The sequence below is a fragment of the Lates calcarifer genome, linkage group LG9 (assembly GCF_001640805.2).
Source record: "Lates calcarifer isolate ASB-BC8 linkage group LG9, TLL_Latcal_v3, whole genome shotgun sequence".
Classification (NCBI taxonomy): Eukaryota; Metazoa; Chordata; class Actinopteri; family Centropomidae; genus Lates; species Lates calcarifer.
In genome coordinates this window covers 3,261,356-3,287,046 of record NC_066841.1, presented here as the reverse complement: position 1 = coordinate 3,287,046, position 25,691 = coordinate 3,261,356, and the positions used below count along the sequence as shown (strand labels likewise).

The following is a 25,691-nucleotide window of genomic DNA, read 5'->3' as shown; positions in this document are numbered from 1 at the left end:
GGTAACAAGAGAAACTGCAACAAGTAAAGTATATCAGAATAAATGCATTAGTAGTAAATTTATTGAAAAAGATACAACCAATTAGATGGATGGTTCACGGTCCAGAAATATGTAACAGAACGTAATGGAAGTGCATTTTTATAACCTTTTTTTTCCATTTAAACCTTTCAAAACTTTGCACAACAGTCACTGCTTTACTAACAACATTTAAAAAGACGGGTTGGCCTCTGTCGGCAAAATCATGAAACAAAATTAAAAACAGGCTAACTACTGTAACTACGATTAGAAAACTGGAGATAAAATTAAACATAAAAAACTTAAAATGTTCTCTTATTTTACAAACTATGTTCACTTGGGTAATACAAATGAAAAGTAAAAACCTTTGTCAGCACCATGTTATTATTATTTCTTTTAACTCACTTATCTCAGTTTAATCAATTCCTCCACAACTCTGGCAAAGTATGTGACACATTAAGATCCTCATGCTTAATAAAAAGATCAGCCAATTTATTCAGACTAGAAACACCTCAACATTTTTGAGGAATGGTACAGCATCTTTCTATCAAACAATCTATACTTACTTGAGTAGCAAATTAAAAAAAACTGTCCACTTTTTCACATCATTTCAGTTAATTCATCAATTTATAATCAATCGTGTGGAGGCAAATGTAGGACATCCATTCAAACACAGCAACAAGGATGAAGTGACACAAATAAGTGGCAACATAATTCAATATTTATCAGCTAAATTTTGCTGGAATGGTTCATGATAAATGACCACAAAGGTCAAACAAGTTAAGCCCAGCCGTATGCTGAGGTTGTCTTTGCAAAAGACAACGAGACGCTCATCCCGGACCCCAAATTTCCTTGATCATGACTCTAAGAAAAGCCATTTCACAACGTCAACCAATCATCTGTTAAAAAAAAAAAAGACAAAATGCACAGTTGTCCTTCCCAGTAAAGTTATGTATGAAATGTAACAAGTGTTTTAACTGTCACTGTGATGTTTGCTGTGCGTGACGTCGCTGCCCCCTGCTGTTCATTTTACACAAGGTGGAATAACAGAGCAGTGACTTCTTCCAGGATTTGATTGTGCATCTGATTCTGTGTGTCTGTGTGTGCATGTGTGTGTGTGTTGACTATGGTCCACGGTCATTTATTTAGAAGTGGAGATACAGTACATGTTCACTGATAAAAGTTTCAAAGTTCATGGAGAATGGACGCAGGTCCAGTCCTGTACGTGTAGCGAAGCTTAGTGTGAGGAGGGTTTTATGAAGGACTGGGGGGACTGTTGGAAGAGCTGGTGTCAGGTGACGCGCTGGGCTGCTGCTGGTCCTCTGGCGTGCTGTCGGCCTGCAGCGAGGCCATGGCCGCCGCCGAGTACTTGCACTTTGAAGAGCCGCATTCGCAGCTGAACAGCTTGCTTTTGACTTCCCAGAAGTGGTCACCATAGTTAAATCTGAGAGGGGAGGGTGAGACAGGATACGATTGTAGAAAAGTACCAGACTGTTTCATAAAATCTGTGTCAGGCTGTAGGGTCTGAGGCTGTCACCAAAGCTCTGAGTTGTCTGTAGATGTGTCTTAGTCTGATGTAGAATCACTGTTTTGAATTGACGAATGAGGATTTCTCTATGCTTCTCTCACAATTGCCCTGCACAGGGGTTTTTACTCAGGACGACTGAATCTGATTTTTTCCCGCTTGCCAACAGTTTGTGGAGATGACTGAGAGAAACTGGCAGATTGTAGTCGGATCGCTATTTGTGAACCGTTCATAGACGCAATCATAGCGACAAGATGCTGTAATTTCACCTCCTGTTGCTTCAAGATTCCAGATTACAAGATAACAAGTCATGTTCTGTGAACATGGCCTTAAAACTATCAAATACAGAAACTGATATCAGACTCAACAACTCTGTATCTGTCAGTCTCTATACATCACACTGGGGATTCTCAACAACGTGAGGCGTGATGAACAAGAGCAAAGACATGTCGTAGTGTCAACAAAAACAAACAAACAGAAAACTGTCTTACCCGAGCTCCTCTCCAGCCTTGATGTTTTCACTGGCAAAGAAGGCAATGTGTGGGAAACGAAGGTCCTGGTGCGTTGTGAACACTCGACAGGCAAACAAGTTGGGCTCGCACATGTGATTGAGGAAGCGGCTGATGTTTCCATAGAAACGGGCATCGATGCAGTACAAGTCTTGTGGCTGCGAGGGAAAATAAATGAAAAGGCTCAAGCTAAAAAAAAAGCTGTTAAGTAGACAGCTGAAAGGAGAATTATACACAGGGGGAATCTCAGGTTGTTATATAAAGAGCATTTACAGTTATGGATGGAAAACAGAACCTAAATGAAATCACAGTTTCCCATCCACACCTGAGGCTGTTTTACTTTTCAGTGTAACAGTGCTTCTCCATACTTTACCTTATCATCCAGACTGAACAGGTAAGCGTCATTTTGCCTCATCTCTGCTTCTGCTTCAGAGATGATCTCACCTACGTACCTGTTTGAAAGCAGATGACCCGTCAGCAGCTGTAGGAACGCTTTAACTCTGACGCTGTTTACAGCACGTCAAGCTTGTTATGAGCCTGGAATTCATTTTTATACATTTATTTGAAAAGACTGCAGCTCTGAGATACCGAGCTTCAAAGAGTTTTACATCCCTGCTGGTTAACCTCTTTAACTGGACAATCATGAGTGAGCTGATGATTTTAATTTAAATAATCCAGAGCTAACTGTCAGTTTATCTAAAGATCACTTCAAGTTTATTAACTCCCAGTGCATCTTGGTGGTTGTTTATATGCTTGTATTTAGCACTGTCTACTTGTGATTTGATCACCTAAACCGCACGTTAACGCCAGGTGTAAACAGAGATGACTGTCAAAGGAAACTGAAGCCACCCAACACGGCACACAGAACCTAAAACATTTTTAAGAAAAGCTGTCGAAAACAGTCACAATCCATTAGCAGGATAGTGACTGGCACCACAGCGAAACACCTCAGTGACATCGACAGCGTTTCTGAACACGAGGAAAGCAGAAATGATAATTAACGTCTCTCGTCTGCTGCGCTCACAGTCTGAGCTGCTACCATCTGGCAGCAGTTAGACACTCGAGAGTAACAGGGGGAAAAGTGACACAACACACCTATTCCAGGTCGTTACCCAGATTTCTAAATAAATTAAACAGATCTTCAGGCATGCACACTGTGGCTGTGTTGTACTATGATCTTTTGAGGATAGCACATATGAAGAAAGTGGGAAGTCATTATCTTTTTTTCCTGGTGAATGACTCTGCTGAGAGACACTGAATCGTGGGACCAATGAAATCCACCAACAAAGAGGTTTAAAAATGCACAAATACAAGCAGTGTTTTATTTGTAAATAAGACTTACTCGCATACAAAGGTCCCCTGTGGTATGTCCTGCAGGGCCCGAACACCCCAGCCCTTCTTACTGGTCCTGAAGAGCTGAAGCCTGGTCCTGGAAGATCCAGAACATCTTTTAATTGTAAGTAATCAAATCAAAATTGCTTTTTAAACAGAGCTTTAATCACGTACACTGAGACAACGTCACACAGTTCTACCTTTTATTTTGAGATGAATTAAAATACCTGAGTCCATTTTGCACTACACGGTTCTTGCAGGTCCTCCAACAGGAGCATGCATGGTTGCACTCAAAGATTAGAGGCGGCTCCTCGTGGCAGAATTCAGGGAGAAGACGACCGCTCTGTACATGACAAAGGACATACATGTCCTTAATGGATGACTAGACCAAATGATTTATAACATTGCCCACATACTTTCAGGTACATCTTTTTAAGAGAAGACTGCGTGGTCCATCTGTGCAGTCACTTGTCCTTACCTTGTCGTACCAGCAGCGCAGACTGAGCTGTCCACACATGCAGATACTTGCCGAACAATCCTCCTTACAAACGCAGTACTGTTAGCAAAGAGAGAAGAATAATAAAGGTCACTTCACACAGCCCAAGATTTAATTATTTTCTCTCAAAAATACCAGGTGAAATGGTTTCTGGCTTACCTGTAGGTGTGTTATGTTTCTGTCGATGTTCATGGGGGAGGTGACACAGTTTTCGGGGATGTATTTGTAGTTGTCTGGGTAAGGTTCGCTGTCGACTGAGTTGACGCAAGGAATGGGAACGCTCTCCTGCCCCAGAGCTATGTCACTGTGAACAGGGCAGACGCACAGGTTAGGAGGGACTGTCAAAAATTTCAAAGTCAAGAAAATCTGACACATGAAACGGGTTCAAAAGTGCAGTGTTTTGCCATTTGATAAGCCTTTAAAGTCACGGATGACTCAAACCAGCCTTCCAGTATAATCCTGTATAATTTCAACCTGTGAAGGATTTTCTCCTCTCGACTGTGCCTGGTGTTCTTGGCGTCCCTCTCCCTCCTGTTGGCCTGCAGGGCTGCCCAGGCCTTTGAGTTGTGGCTGCAGCAGTCCGGAGGAGTTTCTCCCTCGCGGTTTTTCAGAAACACATCTGCTCCTCGAGACAGGAAAAGCCTGAGGAGACAAAAACCACGTTTAACCGATCACCAACAGAAAGTCAGTTCTCCTCTGTTTTCTACTACACTTCAAAGAGAGAGCTATTAACGTTTGCTCGCCAAGAGAGTAATTGTTTTTGTTTCCTTGTGCTGGTAACTCACGTGACACAATCCAGGCGATTCTCTCGAGCAGCGATGTGTAGAGGAGAGTCTCCGTGGATGTTGACGGCCTGCAGATCACAGTTGGCGTTCAGGAGCAGCTCTGCGATCTCCACACTGCCAGAGAACGCTGCCCAGTGAAGGCAGATGTTTTCTTCCTAAAAAAGGAAACAACATAAACCCACAATTAAATTCTATTTTACTCTTCTGTGCAGCATGTCAAACACAGGGAGGACAGACGTCTCAGCCAACCTTGTCCCTGATGCTGATGTCGGCTCCTTTGGACAGAAGCAGCTTCACCTGGTCGACGTGTTTGTACTCTGTCGCCCAGATCATGGCTGTCCAACCTCCATCATCCTGAGGACAAATAATGATCACTGTTCAGCAGAGCAGCAAAGTTAAAAGAACTTAAGCCTCCTGAGAGAAAAACAAACCCTTTAATCTTCAGTGACGACTATTTTTGAATTTGAAACAGCACCATGTGTTTCCCACTTGGTGCAAAGGTTCATCTGAGGAGAGAGTTACTGACTTGCAGCAAGGTCAGACGTTTCAAAGACACATCCGATGTACTGCAGTCATTTCTGAACTCTGCATTAACTCTCACAACTGACTGTGTCTTGATACAGATAAATCACTAACTGTAAGAATAATTCTACCCACCAGCCTTGTGTCCCTAAAGAAAGGGAAGAGTGCCTTCTTGGTGACTCCTCTTGTTCTCCTGTTACTAGAAATCCCCATCATAAATATGCCTGGCTCAGAAGTTCAAAACTACAATTCAATACATAATAACATGTTGTTTCTTGTTTGTTTTATCTGTACACAAAGTGAAACGTAACTATGAAAGGTGGTGGTTTTACAGGGAGTTAAGAGCTGGAACTATTTATCTCTTTAGTGCTGTGACTTCCTGGAGTCCCTAAACATGGTTATGTTGGCTCTGTGGGTTCATGCTCACTTTGCAAAAGCTCATCATGCCTTGACAGGTGAATCAAGACTTAACTAACCCCCTCACATTCAATCAGCTGTGCTGTCTGAGGCCTGACGGTCAAATGTCAAGAACTGAATAATCTTGAGGCTTAAATAGCAAACTACTGTTATGCTTCATACTGAATGATTGAGTGACATCCCAAAGCAGAACTGAATGACAAAAGAGAGGTCTGGTATTGAAATTTCTTGAAAATGTTCAAACCTGACAGTTGATGTTGATCAGTCCTGTGGACAGAAGGTGCTCAACAATGTTGTAATGGCCCGACTTTGCCGCTAGGTGGAGACACGTGAATCCTTCAACATCCTGAGAGGAGGGGAGAGTTCAGTTACTGACTGTCTCCAATGTCGTACGTCAAAATATTGTCAAAAATATAAATATGCACACAATGGAATGATTTGTCAATTTTGAAAGCCATGTTTCTTGTCATCTCAAATAACTTTGCTTTTGTTTGAACAAACAGGAAACAGTTTCAGTTTTCAGCAGCTGCCAAAACACCTGGTCAAATTACAGCCTGATTTTCCCTGGCTGATTTAAAAGCCTCTCATACTCCAGGTGAAACTTGGCGCAGGTTTACCTTGTGCGTGGCGCTGGCTCCAGCTCTCAGCAGGTACAGTACTGTCTCCATGTGGTTGTTCTCACAGGCCTCCATCAGTGGTGTCCGCTGGTCCTCATCACACATGTCCAAGTTTGCACCAGCCTGAAGCAGAACACATCGTCATATTCAGAGGTTTTTAATTTTAAAAGCTGATATTTTTCATTACCACAGGAGTGACTACAGGGCAGAGCTGAAATATGAATCAGTAAGAGAGTCTTACTTGTACGAGCATGTGGCAGATGTCTTTGTATCCTCCCTCAGCAGCAGCATGAAGCGGTGTGCGTTTGTTCTGAGACTCCATCTTGAAGTTAGGGTCAATGCCGTCCACTGGACAACGAATGAAGGAAAATATTTCATTAAAAACATCCGAATAAAAACAGCAGGGGCACAAAGAACCATCAGAGGAAAAGAGGTACAGGAGGTTTTATTAAAAACAGGATTTCTAAACGGCCCGGGTGGAGCTAACATACCCAACATGAGCAAGACCCTCTTGAGCTCTCCCTGTTTGGCTGAGAGGTAAAGTTGCTTGGGGTGAAAACGCAGCTTCTTGGGCCTGATCAAAACAAACACAAGAAAAAACTGAGTTCATTTCCACAGGTTTTTTTTTTTCGTTTAGATAAATTAAGCTGTCGCTCTTGTGGTGCGACTCACTTCTCTGTGTCCAGAGCTACCAGGATGCTCTCTAGAGTTTCTCTCGGTGGTCCTTGAGGAACTGTTGGTGAAGCTGTTATTCCCATACTGGCCTGCAGAGTCGCAGTCCTTGACGAGCCAGGAATGGCAGAGGTGTCGAGTCCGTGTGCAGAGCGAACAGACAGAGAGCTGTCGGCCCGACCGCTGGCCTCAGCCCCGACAGCCAGACGAGAAGAGCTGGAAAACAAACAAGAAAACACCTTTAGTTGTGGGGAGACATTTTTCTAAAAAGGCTCCAATCATCACGACACCACAGTTGGTAGTTTACCTGCCAGTGGTGGTGTCTGCTCTGCCCTCGGGGGCCCCAGGTGTGGCAGGTCCGTGTGCCAGCGCGGTGGGCACAGTGGAGGTGGTGTCAGCCTTGGCGATGGTGACCTCCTTGGCCTTGCTGGCCTCCTCTCCGCAGTGGGGACAGAAGCTTTGACCTTTCAGCATCGAGGCACAAGCGCGGTGGAAACGGTGAGAGATGCTGACGTCTGGTTGGCACTCCATGAAGGTCCCCTGCACAATCACAAAACAAAAAGCAAGTAAGCAAACACACTCAAAACAGAAGTATACACACGACACCAGATTACAGTGAGAAGTCAGGAAGTCACACATTAACCTCTAATATTTTTTCTTTCTGTTTAAAGGCATTTTAAAGGAAGTGCTTGCATTTTTTTTCTTTCATTTATTCACCAAGGTCATGGTTATATTCTCCAAACACTTGATGTTCCTTCATTAGTTTCTTCAGTGAGAGTTTTGCTATATTCCACAGATTGTTTTAGTCCAGAAACATCAGATTTTAAATCAGCCTCTGATGTTGATCTGAGATGTCCTATCCTCAAAAAGCTGCAGCTTTAACTTTACACTGTAAAAATCAAAGTTCTTTTCTTTTGAATCAACAACTCGTGTGTTTCTAACGACACACAATCAACCAGCTCTAGATGATTGTGTGTTGTGAGAAAAGTTTAGTAAGTTTGGGACAAGCTGCTCCTCCTTTCTTTGTCAGAGCAGCCATCTTCCCCTAAATTCTTTGCATTTTTCCATCACTCTATAATTCAGAGTGAAGGAAACATGGAAGGAAAAGAGTTTCCAAGCCTGATTCAAACTGTTTTTGCCCCAAAGCGTTTAGTGCAGCCTCATTCCCCCAGAGTAATTTACATAATGTGTTGAAGTGTAGAGTAATGTCTTGTATAAAATGTCTTAGACTAGACTCAGCTGTTGAATCAAACGCACAGATATTCCAGTGAGACGTGATCTAACTGCAGCTGGAGGCCTGAATCTAATCCAGCGACTGTACTCACAGCCCTGCAGAAGAAGCCGCAGCCCGGGCAGCACTGGTGCTTCACCATGCCGTTGCGGTGGTCCTCGCACAGTACCAGCAGCTGAACGGAGTTGGAGGGACGCATCATTTCGTGTTTCAGCACAGCGCTCTGGCAGCGGGTCAGCTGTCCGTCAACACTCTCCGTGGCCATGCACTTCCTGTCTGCCAGGATGAGAATCTCTCGACTCTTGGGCGTCTCCATGCGGCAGCTGCAGAGAGGGAGCTCCTGAGCCTCCTCCACTGCTGACTCTGAAACGTCTGCAAAGACCCAATTCATAGGTTAGCTGGAAAATGTAGGAGCAGTCACGCAGAGATGCAGTAATGTCACTGTTTCAGTTGAAAAAAACTAATTTCTTGATACCTGAGCCTGAGGAATATGTTTCTACAAAAACATATTTTTCATTTAACAAAAGACGCCACATTCCTTTTGTTCTAAATGTTGTCTTAACATAAGCTACAGCAGAAGAACTAGTCTAAATTTCTGGTGGGTAAAACACAGGTTCCTGCTTTCCTCTGTGCTCACCTTTGTTCTGTGAGGGAACCACCTGCTCCTCCGGCTTGTTGAGGTCGACGGACTCTGTGTGAGGTGGGAGAATCTGTGTGTACTCCTTCCGATCACCTGTCGGGGTTTGAGCTGAAGCCTGAGGCTGAACCACCACCTCCAGTTCTGAGCAGAGCAACAGTAAAAGACAAAGAAAATCTGAATATATAGCCTAAAGCAACAATGTTATATTTGTGAGACGCTATGAGATGTAAGAAAAAAAAACAACGGTGGTCACCTTTTGCTTTTATCCTCCTCTTTCGTTTCCTGGACGGCCTGAGCCACGCGCTGTCTCCTTTTGTTTTCTTTTTCAACTTCTTCTTCAGACCAGACTCCGTGCTCTGAGGCGGAGAGATGGAGTTCATTCACAGAGATGATTTCAATAACAGAAAGTAATTTAATAACACTGCACTCGCCTCTCATCTTCTTCTGTCAAAAGAGGTGGGATGAGATGGTATCTAACACTCGGGTGTAGTTAGGTGGAGTAATGGTGGTGAGTGGGTCTTACCATGTCGGACTCTGTGCCCTCCTCCTCTCCTTCCTCATCTCCAGACTCGTCAGACTCCTGCTCGTCTCCCACCTCCACCACGAAAAACACAAATTACTAACATTCAAGACAGAACCTGGGAAACTCACGTGCATGTGAACATGTTGCTTAATGTTGGTCAATACTGATGATGTTTAAGATGCTAATTAATCACTGATTTAACACTTTCACTGTTACGGCTGTTAAGACCAGAGAAGTGTTTCTGCTAAGCTGAAGGTGAAGTTGACCTTTGACCTTTTGAATACAAACGTCATCGCTTCATCCATTTATCCTGTTTGTGACATTTGTGTGAAATGTCTGTCATAATAAGTGAATTAATTCTCGAGTAATGGTCAAAGGTGAGGTAACAGTCACCTTGACCTTTGAATAAGGAAAGAAGTGTGTGATGTTCCAACCTGAGAGACTGGTTCAGATGTTGCTTCCTGAGCAGCGCTGACAGGTTCCTCCGCTGGCTGCTGACCTTCCTCCTCCTCAGACTCCACCTCCTCCGACTCGTCCTCCTCAGATGCATTTTCCACCTTCTCCCCATTAATGTTTGCTACCTCTTTAGCCTGTAAGACAAGAAAGGAAGTGAGATGATCACAGGAATCTGTGAATATACTGTGACATATACATTACTGTAACGCATCTTTTGAACAGAGCATCAAAAATGGTTTCTATTGAAGGTTTACTTTGATGAGATATATCCTGTTGGTTTCAGGCTGTATTTTCTTTAGGAAACATCCACAACCTGTTGCTTTTTGTTGGCCTAGTCATTACAGAGGCAGGCTGCATACTTGGATAAATAAATCTTCTTGTTTTCTTTGTTTTATGAACAGTTTGTTTCTTTTTTTTTAGGGATCAGAATCAACGCAGCAGAAGCAGAAATATCATCTTTTTATTCCACACATTCTTCTCCCAAATTGATCACCAACAGTTCGGTCAGAGACAGAAAGGTGGTAGCCTAATAATGAGATTTATATGTTAACTTTTGACTAAACATGTGCCAGAGTGCACTTTTGGTTTGTTGATTTTTCCAAAATGAGATGTCGGCCATGTGAGGAGCAGAGACCTGTGGGCTCTTGGCAGAATGTTGTAGTTCCTTAAACATTTCAAGCACAGTTCTCTGCTTAAGCACTTTGGTTTTCTTCTTGGGAACCAGGCTGTACGTTCCCATCCTCCTCTTCTTCTTACGGGATGACAACCCTCCTGAGTAAGGGCCTACAGCGTGAGACGAGAACAACACATTTTACACTGTGCCTGGAGACGACGCTCCGTTTCAATCAACTGATTACTTTTCTCCGCAAATCTGAAACATTCTGTCATGTGTCACTGGAATCTGTCTGACCTATTTGGAGCTTGGCTGGGGTTGGAGCTGGAGCTGGAGAAGCCGGAGGAGCTGGAGGAGCCGCTGGTGCTGGTGAGGTGGATGACGCTGTTTGTGCTGAAGCTGGCGTGTCTGGTGGACTCTGAGGTAGATGGTTCTGAGAGGAGGACTGCTGCGAGGATTTCTGTGCGTCAGGCGCGACGGGAGTCTCCATTTTCTCCATTTTGGCACTTTTTGCTTCTCTTAATTCCCTGTTAAGAAGCTGTGGGTGACAAGAACGAAATGTTTTTAGGATGACTGGGTTAGATTTGCCGCCCACACAGATTTTATATACACGATTGTCTACTCTGCTGCAAGACACATAACCACTGTGATTTACATTAGACAAAGTCCAAAGTCGTTTTAGAAAATTCTGTTATCCACATTAATTCAGTGCAAATTACTTATTTAAGTTTGTTTTACACATTCAAAGAGAACTGTCTGATGTAAGAGAACACAGGTCACCACACTGAACAACAATTTGATCATCTTCTCTGTTAATTTGACCTCATCTGGACAAAGATACATGGACATAGCTGTAGTAGTTCATTGTTTGGGTAATGCTACACTACACAATGATATTTTAGACAATAGTTGTCTTCCCACTGTGTCAACACTTTGCTGAAGGCCTCTTCCTGTTTCAGCATGATAAAGCCCTTCTGCAAAAAACCCCAGTCCTTAAATTAACGGTTTCTCCAGTTTGGTGTGGAAGAACTTGACCGGTCTACACAGAGCTCTGACCTCAACTCCATTAAAGCCAGGCCTTAATACCCAAGATCAGCACTGGACCTCACTAATGCTGTTATGACCTAATGGGATCAAATTCCTGCAGCCAGGTCCCAAAATCTTGTAAAAAGTCTTCCAGAGGAGAGGAGGCTGTTAGAGCTTCCTAACTATGGCTGTAATGACTCCTGTGTCCTCATACTTTGTTTGGACATCCATACATTTTTGTCATTTACAGATATTTGAACAATATTCTTATTATATATTTCAAAGATATCACTAGAAGTAATGAGAGCAGGGAGCAGAGAAAACCAATGAGCTGCTGATAATGCTCCAGAGTCTGACTGTTTACCTTCTGTGCCGGGCTGACGGCAGGTCTGGACATGGTCTTGCGCGCTCTGTGTATCGTAACGGGTGCTGGAGTCGTAGCAGGAGACGGGGCTGTGCCATTTTTAGTGTCTGATATACCCAACGTAGTTCCTGTACTGGGGTCAGTCCTTAATGCACCCGAGGGCTGCGCACACCCTGACGCCGAGGCAGGGAGGGGTTTGACAACGTGCCCCCCTGTTGATGTGCCCGAAGGCAACCAGTTAGTCCTGTGAGGAGAAACTCCCAAACCTGGCGTCGCCGCAGAGCTGCCTTCCTGCTGCTGCTGCTGCTTAGTGAGAATGAATCCATTGCTTCCAGTGACGGAGCCGTGCGGTGGCTCCGTGTCGGGCACGCCATTTTCATTTACCAACAGTAAAGTCTTGTTGCTGCCTGTTGTGGAGCCGTGCGTCGGGCTCATGTGCCTCGTGTCGTCACATTCAGTGCCGTTGAGCATTGCCTCAGCTGCGGGGGAAGAGGCCAGTCTGGCTGCTACCTCTTTGTCTCCATCTGTGGACCAACACCAAGGACATTATGCAAATTACAATGTCATTCCCATAAATAACAAAGAAATTTCAGGTTTACTTTTGACCAATACCTGGCTTCTCCTCTCCGTTGCTTGCTGGATCGAGTCCCTCTTTCTTTGCAGATGCACCCTTATCCACGCTGCCCTTGGCTAGACCAGCCGGCTGATGAAAACAGACCACATATATCATATCATATCATATTTATTATCAGTTAATCTGTGGATAACTTTTTCAATTACCCGCTTTGTCTGTAAAATGTCTAAATATAGTTAAAAGCACTCATCATTAGCTCAGGGTAGCCTCTCTTCAATCCAATACCCAAAGATATTAGATCTACAATATCAGTGTTGAAACAATTACTCAACTGATCGATTAGTTCATTAATGCTGTAGTCAAGCAAGAATGCCAAACATTCTCTGGTTTTATGGCTCTCAAATGAGAGGATCTGCTGATTTTCTCAGTTTTATTTCTTTGTAAACTGAACATTTTTGGGTTTTAAGCAGCAGCTCTAAGTTAAATAAAACAGGCAAAAGGAGCAAATCCTCACATTTGAGAAGCTGAAAGCAGAGAATGTTTGGCATTTTTGCTTGTAAAATGGATGTTGATTCATTTTCTGGCGACTGACTAACCAATTCTAAACTTACTTTTATCCATATAAAGGCAAAAAAACACCCCTCTTTGTTTGTGCTTTTCAACAGTATGTCTTTGTCACAATCAAAGATTACAGAGTAAGCCCAGGGAATGAAGGCGACCCCCATGCACTCTCATTGTCTGACTCTCTTTGTTAACAGCCAACCAGAAGAGCAGTAGGTGCCTGCTGCAGCTTCAGAAAAAGAAATCTCAAACACCCACAGACCGTCTTTACATCTCAAAGGAGGAAGCAGTTGAGTAGGCAACACCAGGAAATGCAGAACAGTCTCTTCCTCCAGAGCAGACCAGCAACCTCATGCTCAGTCTGAGAAAATGGGCCCAAAAGGAGACCAAGGAAACATAATGAATCCTTTAGGAATCATTGCTTTCTTTTGGGGTCCAACTTTACATGTAGAAACCACTCCCTTTTGTTCCAAGATTGTAGATTAAGTGGGCCTAGGATAGTTTGCCCTTGAAGAGCAGCATAACCAGCACTGAAGGGAGAGATTTACACTCATACCCAGCAGAGTAAAGGTAGATATGCAGACACATGCTGACTGGTAAAACACAGGTACTGAGCATGATTGTCCTGGGAAAGCAGGGGAGGCATTATTCCTACAAACTAACCCAATCAAAGGACCTGCCAGAGACAGAGCCCACTGACAGCTTTGCTCTAACAAACTGAATCAGACACTTAAATTCTCTTCTCCAAGGGCTCTGACAGTCAAATCCCCAGATTTGACAGAGAGCGTGTGTCCTGAAGCCTGCATACGACTGAGATGCCAACTAAATGAGCCATCGGGACAGATTTCCCAAATCATTCTCCGAACACGTGCTCCTGAGTCCCTGAGCCGAACTCGAACGTGCACCTTTGTCAAACAGCAACAAGGTCAGGCCAAGAACCGGTCTGTGAGCACAATGACTGAGGGTGTTTCGCAAAGAACATCTAGTCTGGGGAGAGTCCTCTGTGGTGTATGATCTTAAGGAGTCTAGTGAGCACACGTGAGGATGAAGAGAAGAAGAATCACTTAGTTCCTTGTTTTTATATATTGAGGAAAACCCAGTTACCATAAAGAAAAAAAACACCAGCCTCATCCCTCCCCCTAGTGGTGGAAAGTGGAACATACACTGGAGACAGAAAGGAGAGGGGGGGAAGGGAGGCAGAGAAGGCTGTCTGCAGATCTCCGCCATTTCGCAACCAGATTGTTTACTGACACAACGCGGCCATTGCAGCAGTTTTCCACTAGATGGAGAACGTAGGGGTCTGGAAGCTTGTGGATGGGGATATGGTTGCTGCTGAAAGAAGCTCCAAATATGAAGCCAAGGGTTATGAGTGCTGATCAGGAGCCTCAAGTAGCACATTAAAAACATTTAAATAGACCAAAGCTTCAACCACGGCTGTGAAAATAAAGCTCCAATGGGTCAGAGTTTTCAATCCAGATTGGACCTTTTTTTAAACTGCAAATAAGCTTGGTAATTATTATAATTAAGTACATTAGATTACATCTGGCATTTCTAATGCTATAAAAAATTCAAATGAGTCAATCATTCACTGTCCCTACAACATAATGTGAACCTGATATGTAACAAAGCGTGGACGTTCACACTGATGTGACCTATCTTTAGATCTATTGCAAAAGGCCTGAAAACAAGTCAGAGCTCCCCAAACACAAAGCACAAAACACTTTACACAATCAGCTGTTACAACACCCCAATGAGATGAGACGATAAAGTACAAGAGAGCATTTCACACAGCCTAAGAAAACAAAGGACGAGTTGCCTTCCTGGCCTTCTAAAGCAATGGTTCTCATATTTTATTTTTGCGAATGATCTCAGCAGCCACTTGTTAGCTCTCGTATATGGGCTGTGGAGCTGTTTGACCTTGTCAGATTGCTTTGTGAATTCAAATTTCAAGAGGCCTGAAGAGGCGAAACTATCCAGTGTCTAACAAGAAAAAAAACAAAGATTGGAAGCAAGTCAGAAAAAGAACAGATTTTGCGCAACAGAAACGTTTTTTATTTGTTTTAATTAAGTAAATCTTTATTTTGCAAAAACCAGAGTTAGAGTGCTTCATAAGTTGAAAATTATCTCACAAACCACTCAAACCCCCTCCACTGTCACAAACTCAGGTTTGGGAACCACTGCTCTAGAGTAATGTGGTAAAAAAATCTTGGTTCTGCATATTCTGAAAGCAAAAATCACACATATGAGGCTTCCTAACAGTCTGACACTCTGATCGTGCAATCACAAAACAACCTCAGTTTGAGAGCGGAATGCCATCCTTCCTCTTCCCCTTCATTTCCTGTAACTTCCCTACTGTCCACAATCTGAATAAAGGAAAAAAAAAAAAAACAAACATTTCACAGAAACGTGAGACTGCTTTGCATAGAGTTTCAAATAATCTCTAAGAATATGCAAATGATTTACACGCCCAGTGACTAACTGTGCAAACTGATAAAGACATGCAAAGTCTGACCCTGAGCCAGAGTCAGCTGCTCAGTAGACCTGCAGACCTAAACATGGAAGCTCACACTGCAGCCTAACATGCATCATTTAGACTGATAAAAAGTCACTGCAGCCTTATGTTCCAGTATATTCCTGGTCACAAACACCCAGTCCCTGGGAACGTCATTACATAGTAACCATGAGGGATGCACTGAGAGCACAGAGGAGGAGGGATAACAGAACAAAGGGAGACTGGATCTGAACAGTTTCCAGATCTTCCAAGAGGTCAGACTTCCATCTTCCCATATCGAGAATGACATCATATTTCCTGTGCCGTGACTGCTCTAAATACAGCAGTTGTGCTAATCCATGACACCACACTCAAATCTCTCTCAGATGCAGCAGCACTGCTACCAAAAAAATGCTCCTCGAGACTATGTCCTCGATTTCAGGAATCAAGAGAAATCAGTTGCTGATAAAGCAGCAGCAGCAGCAGCAACAGCAACAGCAGCAGCAGCTGTCTGTCTTGAGAAGCACATCTTACAAACTGAGAAACCATCTCAACGAGAAGACAGCAAGAGCTCAAACCAACTTTTATAGAAAATGGCTAAAAGGAGCTGGGAAGCAAAACTATGCATCTCCTCAGACCTTTCAAACCCAACCAAGGGTGAAGAGTATAAAGCTAACATGTCTTTTCCCTTGTGTGCCTACAGGAAGCATCATACCTGCTTTCTTCTCATGGCCTCCATTGAGAAGAAGAAGGCGTCAGAGAGGGAGTGAGTGTTTGAGAGAGAGAGAGAGAGAGAGAGAGAGAGTGTGTGCGTTTGAGAGAGAGAGAGGGAGAGAGGGAGGGGGGGGGACAGAGAGAGGGAGAGAGAGCGAGAATGTCTCGAACAGATTGTTCCTCTTTTCCTTTTCTTTCCCCGCATGCACATTCACCTCGCCGGTCATGTGACCTGGTGGCTCCCTCTGTCGGCCCTCTTCTTCAGAGGGTCTCCACAGAGCATGCTCAGTCAGTTCAAACAGCAACACCACTCCATTTCTTTAAACTGGAAGACCTCATTGCCATTGAAGAGATCCACTGGAACAGACTCACCACGCAAATGCTGCACAGCCAATAAGACCAGAGAAATACATTTATATTAATCCTACTGCTGCTTCTGTTTGTTATTTTGTTGTTGTTTCTTTGTTTTTGCTATGGTCTGTTTCTTTTTAATGAAAAATAGAAACATGCACAGCCACTTTGGGAGCACCTAGGGAAGAAAAAAAATGGTAAAAGTACAAGGATAAAAGCACCAGAAGCAAATTGCATGTCAGTGAGGAGCCAGATGAGCCAAACATTTTCCATCGCAGACATCAGGCCACATCCATACCCTCTCAACAGGAGAGTCTTTTGTCTCCACTGAGCCTCAGGCCAATGGAGGCAGCAAAACACAACGGTGCCAGGCCATGCAACACATATTAAGTCACAGAAATGAAGTAGCAGACCGAGCTCCCGCTGGGGGAAAATCCTGAAACAAAAGAACCAAAGGGAACCACAAAGAGACCAGAAGAGATAACCTGAAGCTGAATATAAACGTAATATCAACTCTGCATAATGCATTAAGATTCAAAGATTTTGTATTGTTGTCAGGTTTTTGTGCTTCATGTGGTCTATTTTCAAATTCTTTTCACCCTGATTTTTTATTTCTCAATCGTTTAGTCTGTAAAATGTCATTAAAATAGTGGGAATGAACATAGAAAGTTCCCTGGACTCATTGTGATGTCTCAAATGACTTTCATGGTCTAACCATCAGTCCAAAATAAGCAGCAGAAAGCTGCAAATCTTCACATTTGAGGAGCTGGGAACAGCAAATGTCTGGCATTTTTGCTTAATTAACAATCTATTGATGATCAGAACAGCAGAGGTTTGTCACTTTGCAAAGTACAATGAGTTTTCTCTTCAGGGAACAACTCAGAGGAATGCAGATATAGAGATATTGGTGGCCTCTCCTGTTTCACAAACAATCTTGTCTTGACATACGAGCTCAGGTTTATGAACTTTCTGGAACCAACAAACAAAAAAAAGAAGGGAAATTAGGTTCTTCCCTCCAACAATGACTGTGTTGTAAGAAAGAAAAAATACAGAAAAATGTCAGATATTGTTCACAGGGTAAGTAAAGGAATGTTTAACTTTAGTGCAGTTTAACAGGAACAGTTAATTTGTTGTGAGCTATGCAACACCCACAGAACACAAAGGGACACCACCCATAAGCAAAGAACAATTTCACTACAGAAGAGCTTGTGGCTGACTGACAATGACAAAGCCTTGTTCTGTACACAAGAAAACCTGGAGTCTGCGACACTGTAATGTGAAACTCAGACCAGATGCCTTATTTCATGGCAACAGGGCCAAAATGTTGAAGCAAAGCAGGAGACTATTACAAGGCCTAGCCTGTAGCTATGCAAACAGACCTGCAGCCTCGAGTTTTTTTAGCCACACCAGTGGCATGGCACTAGGAATAGCAATGTCGGTCTGTTGGTCTGTCCACCACTTAGGTCCAGACTGAAATATCCCAACAACTACCACATGGATTCCCATGACATTCTGCTAAAGACAGTCTTGTCCCAAGAGGATGAAGTCTGTTGATTTTGGTGATCCCCTGACTTTTCCCCTGGCACCTCATTGAGATTAGGATTTCTGGGTTAGAATGAAATATCTACTCGATGGCTTGCCGTGAAATATGGTACGAGGATGAATCCTAATGACTTTGGTGATCCCCTGAATTTCCTCTCACGTGACCATGAAGTTGACAGTGTCTCAACTGTTGGATGGATGACCATGAAATGTGATACAGACATTAAAGACCCCTAAAAGACTGTAATAAGCTTTAATGATCACAGTGATCTTCATTCATCACAGACGCGGTGGCAGCAGCTACTAGGAGCAGTCAACATTTTTCATATGAATAAAGTTGTTTTTTCGGTAGGTAAACTCAAAACAATTTTGGCACTATTTTCCAAAGACTTAGAAAAGAAGCTAGTTAGCTATGCAGGAAAATAATGAACCAAAGCTACAATAGAACCTACAAAGCTCAGATTGGTTTAATGTTTTTCTTTAAATGAATGGAACACCACGAGACCTGTTTGGACTGCAGAACAAATCAGGGATGTGAAGATCGGTTCAGAGGTCTGGAACCAGTACAGAAACCAATATAATACTTTCTTTTGATGCCTTACCTTGGGAATAAACTTGTTTTCCTACAAAACCATTTTTTCATTTAACAAAAGGGCGAAATGTAAAAAGGATTAAATGTCTTTAAACCAGCTGGTCAAGAAGAATTTCAAAGAGTCTAAAATTAGCAAAACACTGATTAACATTTGAAACCATCTGACAAAGGACAAGCAAAGAATGAATGAGGCCCTAGCCAGTTAGTTCTGAAGAATAAGGAAGATGTTCTTGGGTATTCCCTCACGTCACACACTGGCCACAAACTTTGGTTTTGGTTTCATTCACAGTCCTTCATGACTTTTTCTCTTGTTCCACCATCAGGTCAAATCCTCCCATTGGTCAACACTTTCAATTTGTCAATGACAAAGGTGTCTGAGTGCAGTCGAACCTTCTCCTCTGAGCTCTGACAGGTGCTTACTGGCCCTAATATTATTTATGATTATTTGTTTAATATGAAGGCAAGTCATAGTCACCTAAGAATGAAACCCACTGTATCTGATGACCTGGTAACTTCGTGTGGTTTCTCTCAGATAGATATAATCCAGGCAGGCTGCCATAAAATCTAAGAGATTAGAATTTCCTGTAGCACTACCATCAGGACCAGGTCTGAATTTTAATCCCTGGTACTGGTAAAGCTCTAGAAAAGCAAAATCATCTGAATACTTGTTCTGAACAAAGAGTTTCCCCTGCAGTGTTGGGTGGTAACAAAATTCTTAGCAGAGCAAAAGTACATTTTTCAGTAAGAAGCAGTGTAAGGGATTACAATTTGAAATGGAGTAATTACATTACAGTGACACCTTGTAACTTTGACATTTGGGGGTCAGCTTGCTTGCTGTCTGACTGGGATTTTGGAAGTTTTGATATGGAAGACTGGTCTCTAACTGAGGTGGTAAGAAAATGCATTTCCAGATCTGAACCTGTCTTTTTTTTTAATATCGTGTGTTCTTAAATGTTAGCCATAGGTGTGCGTACAAATCAGGAGTCACCTCTTGTTTAAAGTTGGAGGGTATGTAACTATGCCTCTGTGGTGAGGATTATGTGGTGGGGGGGCATCACGGTCCGAGATTGTGGACATCTGTATTGCATTTCAGTCTCAGTTTCATAATCGTTACACCCTCAGTAATTGATTGCAGTTTTCAACACTGATCAGGGCTCTGCTTAATGATTGACACATGGTCTTCTACATGCCTGTTTTTCTGCAATTATTACAAAATATTTGTGATAATTGTTTGTTATGCACAGTCATGTGGCAGCATAATCATACCCTGGAATTAAAAGAGACATGGAAACAACATCAGGTGAGTGGAATCTTTCACAAGACCAATAATATACTTCAACTTCAGGGGCCCCAAGCGCTGCTTGATATTCAACTAAGCCTCTTCTCCTGCTGTGTCTCCTGTCTGAATGAAGACAATAACTGAATGCTGAATGAAACGCATACATACACACTGTACTCTCTGACTGACCAGGATATTAGAAACACCTGTAAAATCTGATTCAAAGCAAGAGCCCAGCAGTTAACACAACCTTACATCAAACTGAAATATGATAATTGTCAGTACAGTAAATCATTCGCATGGTGGAGTGTTGTTTAACACTTAGGCTGGTACTGTACATTTCCTGTGAAAGGACTTTCCGCTAATGTGCTGTTGTTCATGCCACTGGGCAGCCAGTTTCTATCTGTCTGCACGATATAAACAAAGTCTTTCAAAACTAATGTATTGTATTGTAGAAAGTAATGTGCTTCCAATATCCTCAGTAATCTTAACCAGCAAAATCAACAATAAAGCCTCTGTAGCTGGCACTCATTTCTACTTTTGCAATGGCTGATTCAAATAAACTGCAGGGTTTGTGCACCAGATGTAGAGAAAGCAGCTTTTGTCAGCAAGACACTGCAACAAAGAAGTGGATCGCTCAAAGATGAGGACGAATATCTACAGGTAGAGAGATAAACAAACTGAGTGTATATCTTTTCACCTGTGCCTAGTGGTGTTTGGCCAATAGGGCTGCAAGCAACAGCTTTTTTCTATCAATTTATCATTTCTTTTACAATAAAACAATTAATCTAGGGATGCAAATAACAATTATTGACATTATTGATTGGCACATGATTTTCTTGATTATTTTGGCTTTAAAATAACCAAAAATATTCCATTATATTATATTTTCCAAGAGCCCAAAGAAAATCTTGAAATTGCTTGTTTTGTGTTTATGTTTAGGCTGAAACAGCTGATCCATAACCAACACAGCTACTGATTAAGTGTCTATCATAACTAATGTGTGCTAGAGTCATCATTTAGATTGATCAGTTAATATATAAAATGTCCAATCAAGAGTCCAAAACCCAAAAACTTTCCAAGTACATTAGCAGATAACGCCAAAACTACCTGCACAACCAGAAACCACTGAGGAGAAATGTGAGGGTTCTTCTTGTAATTTTGGGTGAACTGACCCTTTAAGTCCATCCATCCTGTCTGTGCCAAATGCATCAACACACCATACAGGACAAAGTTGTGAGTGCAACCGGAAGTGGCTGCAGAGCTCAGTGCCCCCCCCCACACACACATACACACACCTTCCTCTGCTCAGATATACTCCCAGCACTGCTGACTGAGGAGACACCATCATCACAGCGCTGTTTGAGCGACCTCTGCCGAACGAGACTGGATCATATCACTCGAGAAAAAAGACAGAAACAAAGACTGAAGCCTTGCTACATTTGCACAACTCTGTGCTTTAACTGTAACTGCAGCGACCAGTTTAATCTAGTCCACCTTTACTGTTTAAACCCTGCAAAACAATGCAACTTCTTACAGCCAGTCCTGCTCTGCTCCACGCCGACTGAAACCCGTGACAATAACAGCAAATACCTAACAAAGACAAGGCTGCACCGGGAGCATAATTCGCGATAAAGGTTTAAGGTGGAAATAAGCATGAAAGCCGGTGTATGAGCTGGCAACATATGTTTACAGTGGGAGGTTTCTGAGCAGCACTTGTGCCAATGTTGGCTTCATTTGACTGCATCATTTATCATGGAGCTAACAGACAACACAGCACAGAGGAGGATAACACTGTCAGCCCAGCATTTAGCTTTCTAGCTCTAAATCACACAGAGACCAGCCTCCTGTCGGTTAAAGGAGATGATAACGTCCAGAATCTGATTTTGTGTCGATTTGAGAAAGTGTGCACAGAGCTAGCTAGCACGGTTGCTAGCAGCTAGCTAAACAGCAGTGTACAAATTAGCCATCAGTGAGCCGGTGTCAGGCAGCACAGCTAACACCGTGAATAATGTCGGCCCGAAAACAACGCGTGCTTATCAATGTGAGGTTTATTTTGAACCGCTAACGCTGGACAGAAGCAGGACAGTGACATGAACCGGGACCATGTATGATAAAACCCCGGAGAGGAGACCCCCAACGCGCCCGCACGGACCATTCAGGTTCCGGGGCGCAGCATCTTCCTGCACATTCAGTTGCCCTCCGGTCCAAGCACAAAAGCAAGAGACTCCAGGCTGGCCGCGGGAAATTCACGACAAACCGGCACCTTCGACAACCGACAATCCGCCCGGTTACGAGTCCGGGTCAGGCCGCCGGGGCGCAACACATTTCCCCGAAGGCGCGGAAAACAGTGTGAAAGTAAAACAAGCTTGGCGTAGATAAGGCTCACACACTCACCTCGGTCCCTACCGAAGCCATGGTGCCTGGACGTAAACCCCGCCCACCCGCGATTACGTCACATTTATCGATTCGCAAGCGGTGTAATACCGCACCTGGGAGCGTGATGATCAATAATACTGCCAATAATTATGATGATAATATTAATAACCATTAGATATTAAGCGCACAGGAAAGTGGATTATGTAGTAATAGAAAATAATTCAAGACAGCATCAAACATACTGAAAAGTATTGATTAAAAACTTCCACATCCATCTTTTATAGATTTTAATGAGTGATCACCAAATTCAAAACACAAACTGACTGAGAGATCTTTCAGTCCAAGGATAACTGGTGCTCTGAGCTGTGTCTTTTCTTTGTACCAAAGTCATGAAACTGGATGATACCAATGTGATCAGAACAGAACCTTTAAAATATTTCTTTAGGCCTGTTTATTTCTGTCTGGATTGGGGACAGGTCACTCAAATTCCTCAACATCAAACATTTCTTTAAGTGTGTGTGTTTCATGCTGAAACCCAAATTCTTGCCACCGAGTTGGAGCCATACTATACTAAGGTTTCACACTGGAACCAAGGTTACTAACTTATGACCCGGACCATGTCTCTACTGATGTGCTGAAGAGGGAGCTTGACTGTGCATCAGAAACTTGGATCTAATCTGCCCACTTTCAGTCCACTGGAAGGTTTCTGATTTCACCAAAAACATGAAATCAGAAACGACTCCAGTGCTTCCCTGAGCTTCCTCCAGACAACAGCACCTGGGTCAAACTAAAAATCCAGGAAGTGTAATCCTTTTCTTACTGAATCACCATATCAACTTCACAAGGGAGGACGTCAGGCCTGGCCTTCTTGGACTCTGCAGCGCACATCGAAGACAAAGCTTCTACATGAAAGTCTCTCTCAACACCCACTCCAACACGAGCTGGTGGTTTTCAGAAGCCTCTGCTACCAGCCTGAGAATGTGTGGTCAGCCAAACGGGACTTTTGTTAAAGCAGCAACAGGGATCTGTTCAGAACAGCTCAACAACAGACAGAGAGGAAGAGAAGAAATGTAGTAAAGAAAAAACAGCAATCATTAGAAAAAAACTACTACTATACAGGCCTTCCAGTTCATGCTGTCAGGACAGACAGTTTGCAGGAAGTGGCCTTTATAATATCTCTAGTGTGCTCTATGAAATATCAATGCATATGGGCAAATTGAAAAAAGGGTGAAGAATAACACTGGTTCACGTCCATGTAAGATAACCAGTAGCCGAGGAATGTTTGTATATAGCATCCAATAAGCAACTGCTACATCATATTTTATTTTGAAGTGAATGAATACAGTGGAAATAAAAGAAAAAGAAGAAAAAGAAGCAAGTGCGCCCTGTAACTAACTATAATGTATTATAGCAACCGCCGGTAGAGGGCGCAAGCGCCACGGATCCGATGTGACGCACCTGAATTCCGAAGACGAAGAAGCCTCTTGCACTGTCCGTAGGCCGGTAACGTATCCGGTAGTTGAGTTGTCCGGGAAACCCGCCATGTACGATTACTTGCCTTAAACGAACCTGCTGAGGAAAGACGCCTGTATTTTTGATTTAATGTCTGACCTCCGGCTCGACTAGCGCAGCGAGACAGATGACCAGCTAGCCGAGGACCAGTAACGTTAGCTAGCCGCGGGGTTCATCTTTAACAGTCAAACGGACGTTAGCTAAACTCCGACATGACCCAACAAGCTGCTGCTCTGCAGACCTACAACAATGAACTTGTCAAATGTAAGTGGCTCAGATTTTTTCTTGTATAAGCGAATGTAACGAATTACTAGTGTATAAAACACTGGGAAGCGTATTATTGACTGCAAGTGACTCTTTGTTAGAGGGGTGTGCTGCAAAATTCAGTATTCCTTTGAATATTTTGCTGCGATTTAACTGGAATTAAAGGACTTCTCTTTTTTAATGTCTCTCATGTGATGTTAACTTTGGTTAGTCACTTTCTGGTACTTTCTACGCAGATTCTGACAGGGAAATGTATGAGTTCTTTGCTCTGCTTTAGTTTTTGACCTACCTGCTGCTTAGTACCGTGCAATCTGATTATACAGATTATACAGTCTATCACCTGGAAATCAGCCTTTAACTCTCAGCAGACCACACTGTGCAGCTGAGGGCCATCAGTGGAGGAAGAGGGATTCAGATGAAGCAAAATTACCAATACTGCAAAGTAAAAATACTTCATAACAAGTACTAATCCTGCATGGAAAAGTGAAAGTACACAAGAATCTGCAGCAAGATTAAGTTAAGGTTTTGGGTCTGAGGGATATATTATTACATGACATCAATAGATAAGTGTCAGTGTGTCAGCAGCATGTTACTGTTGTAGCTGCTGCAGGTGGAGCTAGTTTGAGTTACTTTAAATGCAGTTTTAATTTATACAGGGACACCAGATACATCTGAGGGGCTGTGAGATGATTAATGTGAGAGGAACTGCTGGAGCTAGACTGTTTTTGTTGTAGTAGCTTGCTAAGTAACTTAACACAACCAATTATCCAAATTGTAGTTGTTAAACTTTCTGTTAGAAACGTATAACTAATTATATGTAACAGCCTCGTCACTCTTTGTGTCCGTCAGGTATTGAGGACCTGTGCTCCAAGCGGGACGAGCTGAACCGTCAGATCAAGCAGGAGGAAGAGGAGAAGGAACGACTGCAGCACGACATCCGCGTCCTCTCAGAGAAGCTGAGCAGAGTCAACGAGAGCCTGGCGCAACGACTCGCCGCCCGCGCCACCTTCGACCGCACCATCGCTGAAACCGAGGCTGCATACACCAAGGTGTGTGTCGAGGGATATGATTCTTGCATGGAGAAAGTTTGGGGTGGCTCCTTTATGTTATCTTGATGGGTTGTAGTTTGCTGTAGCATCATGTCCTCCTGCAGCAGTTTCATCTCGCACAGGCACACCCCCACTTACTGATGCTACCCTCCCTGAGTGCTCACACTAATCACTGCAAACACACTCCTAAGCTGCTCTTATTAAAAAACAACAATGCAGTCAGCAGTGCCTGGATCCCCTTTTTAAAATGACTTTTCCAGCACACACCATACTGTCAGCCTTTTAGTATCTGCACAGTGTATTCAATGTGATTTCTTTTGTTTTTGTTCCTCCTACAGATCCTGGAGAGTTCCCAGTCTCTTCTAAATGTCTTGAAGCAGGAGGCAGGAAACCTCAGTAAAGCCACAGAGCCACGGAGGAAGGAGCACTAATGGCAAATGAAAGGTTGCTCGTTTTGACCTCACACGTGACTCTGCACTTTCTATGCAGTTTATCCTCCACTCTGGACTATTTATAATATATATGACTGATTTGTTGTAAATTCTTTACTCCAATAAACATGTTTCTTATCTTCAGTGCCCGTTTTATCTATTTTTATCTCAGACTTTCAACATTACCAGGGTGAAAACCACACATATAC

At 43.1% G+C, this 25,691-nt stretch overlaps 2 protein-coding genes across 3 annotated transcripts; one reads left to right on the top strand and one right to left on the bottom strand.

Moving 5' to 3' along the window:
* Positions 1-43: 43 nt before the first annotated feature.
* On the bottom strand, positions 44-22,319 carry ehmt1b (euchromatic histone-lysine N-methyltransferase 1b). Of its 2 annotated transcripts, none has more exons than XM_018685289.2 (26): positions 22,245-22,319; positions 12,356-12,446; positions 11,744-12,267; positions 10,651-10,891; positions 10,375-10,523; positions 9,719-9,874; positions 9,285-9,356; positions 9,015-9,117; positions 8,759-8,902; positions 8,216-8,493; positions 7,198-7,430; positions 6,891-7,106; positions 6,710-6,792; positions 6,460-6,566; positions 6,219-6,341; positions 5,846-5,947; positions 4,912-5,016; positions 4,663-4,817; positions 4,352-4,519; positions 4,037-4,181; positions 3,860-3,937; positions 3,609-3,724; positions 3,392-3,478; positions 2,423-2,501; positions 2,032-2,207; positions 44-1,459 (listed from the first exon to the last, which is right to left on the bottom strand). In XM_018685289.2, exons 1-26 carry the CDS (start codon positions 22,263-22,265, stop codon positions 1,270-1,272), a joined length of 3,942 nt encoding a protein of 1,313 aa, XP_018540805.1. In that variant the 5' UTR covers positions 22,266-22,319; the 3' UTR covers positions 44-1,269. The 2 variants fall into 2 exon arrangements, with proteins under 2 accessions (XP_018540805.1, XP_018540804.2); XM_018685288.2 differs by lacking the exon at positions 22,245-22,319 and adding an exon at positions 16,085-16,306.
* A 1,370-nt stretch (positions 22,320-23,689) lies between these two features.
* ssna1 (Sjogren syndrome nuclear autoantigen 1) lies at positions 23,690-25,626 on the top strand. Its single transcript, XM_018685290.2, has 3 exons — positions 23,690-24,002; positions 24,852-25,051; positions 25,390-25,626. The coding sequence occupies exons 1-3, from the start codon at positions 23,951-23,953 to the stop codon at positions 25,480-25,482; spliced, it is 345 nt and encodes a 114-aa protein (XP_018540806.1). The 5' UTR covers positions 23,690-23,950; the 3' UTR covers positions 25,483-25,626.
* Positions 25,627-25,691: the final 65 nt, after the last annotated feature.

Bases quoted from the DNA above. Each gene is read 5' to 3' on its own strand.
- ehmt1b (XM_018685288.2), bottom strand. From the start codon at position 16,294: ATGTGCATGCGGGGAAAGAAAAGGAAAAGAGGAACAATCTGTTCGAGA. The intron at 5,017-5,845 runs GTTTGAACATTT...ATTTGTCCTCAG, and splicing joins TGATCAACATCAACTGTCAG to GATGATGGAGGTTGGACAGC. The intron at 3,479-3,608 runs GTATTTTAATTC...TGGATCTTCCAG, and splicing joins GTAGTGCAAAATGGACTCAG to GACCAGGCTTCAGCTCTTCA.
- ssna1 (XM_018685290.2), top strand. From the start codon at position 23,951: ATGACCCAACAAGCTGCTGCTCTGCAGACCTACAACAATGAACTTGTC. The intron at 24,003-24,851 runs GTAAGTGGCTCA...TGTGTCCGTCAG, and splicing joins CAACAATGAACTTGTCAAAT to GTATTGAGGACCTGTGCTCC. The intron at 25,052-25,389 runs GTGTGTGTCGAG...TTCCTCCTACAG, and splicing joins CCGAGGCTGCATACACCAAG to ATCCTGGAGAGTTCCCAGTC.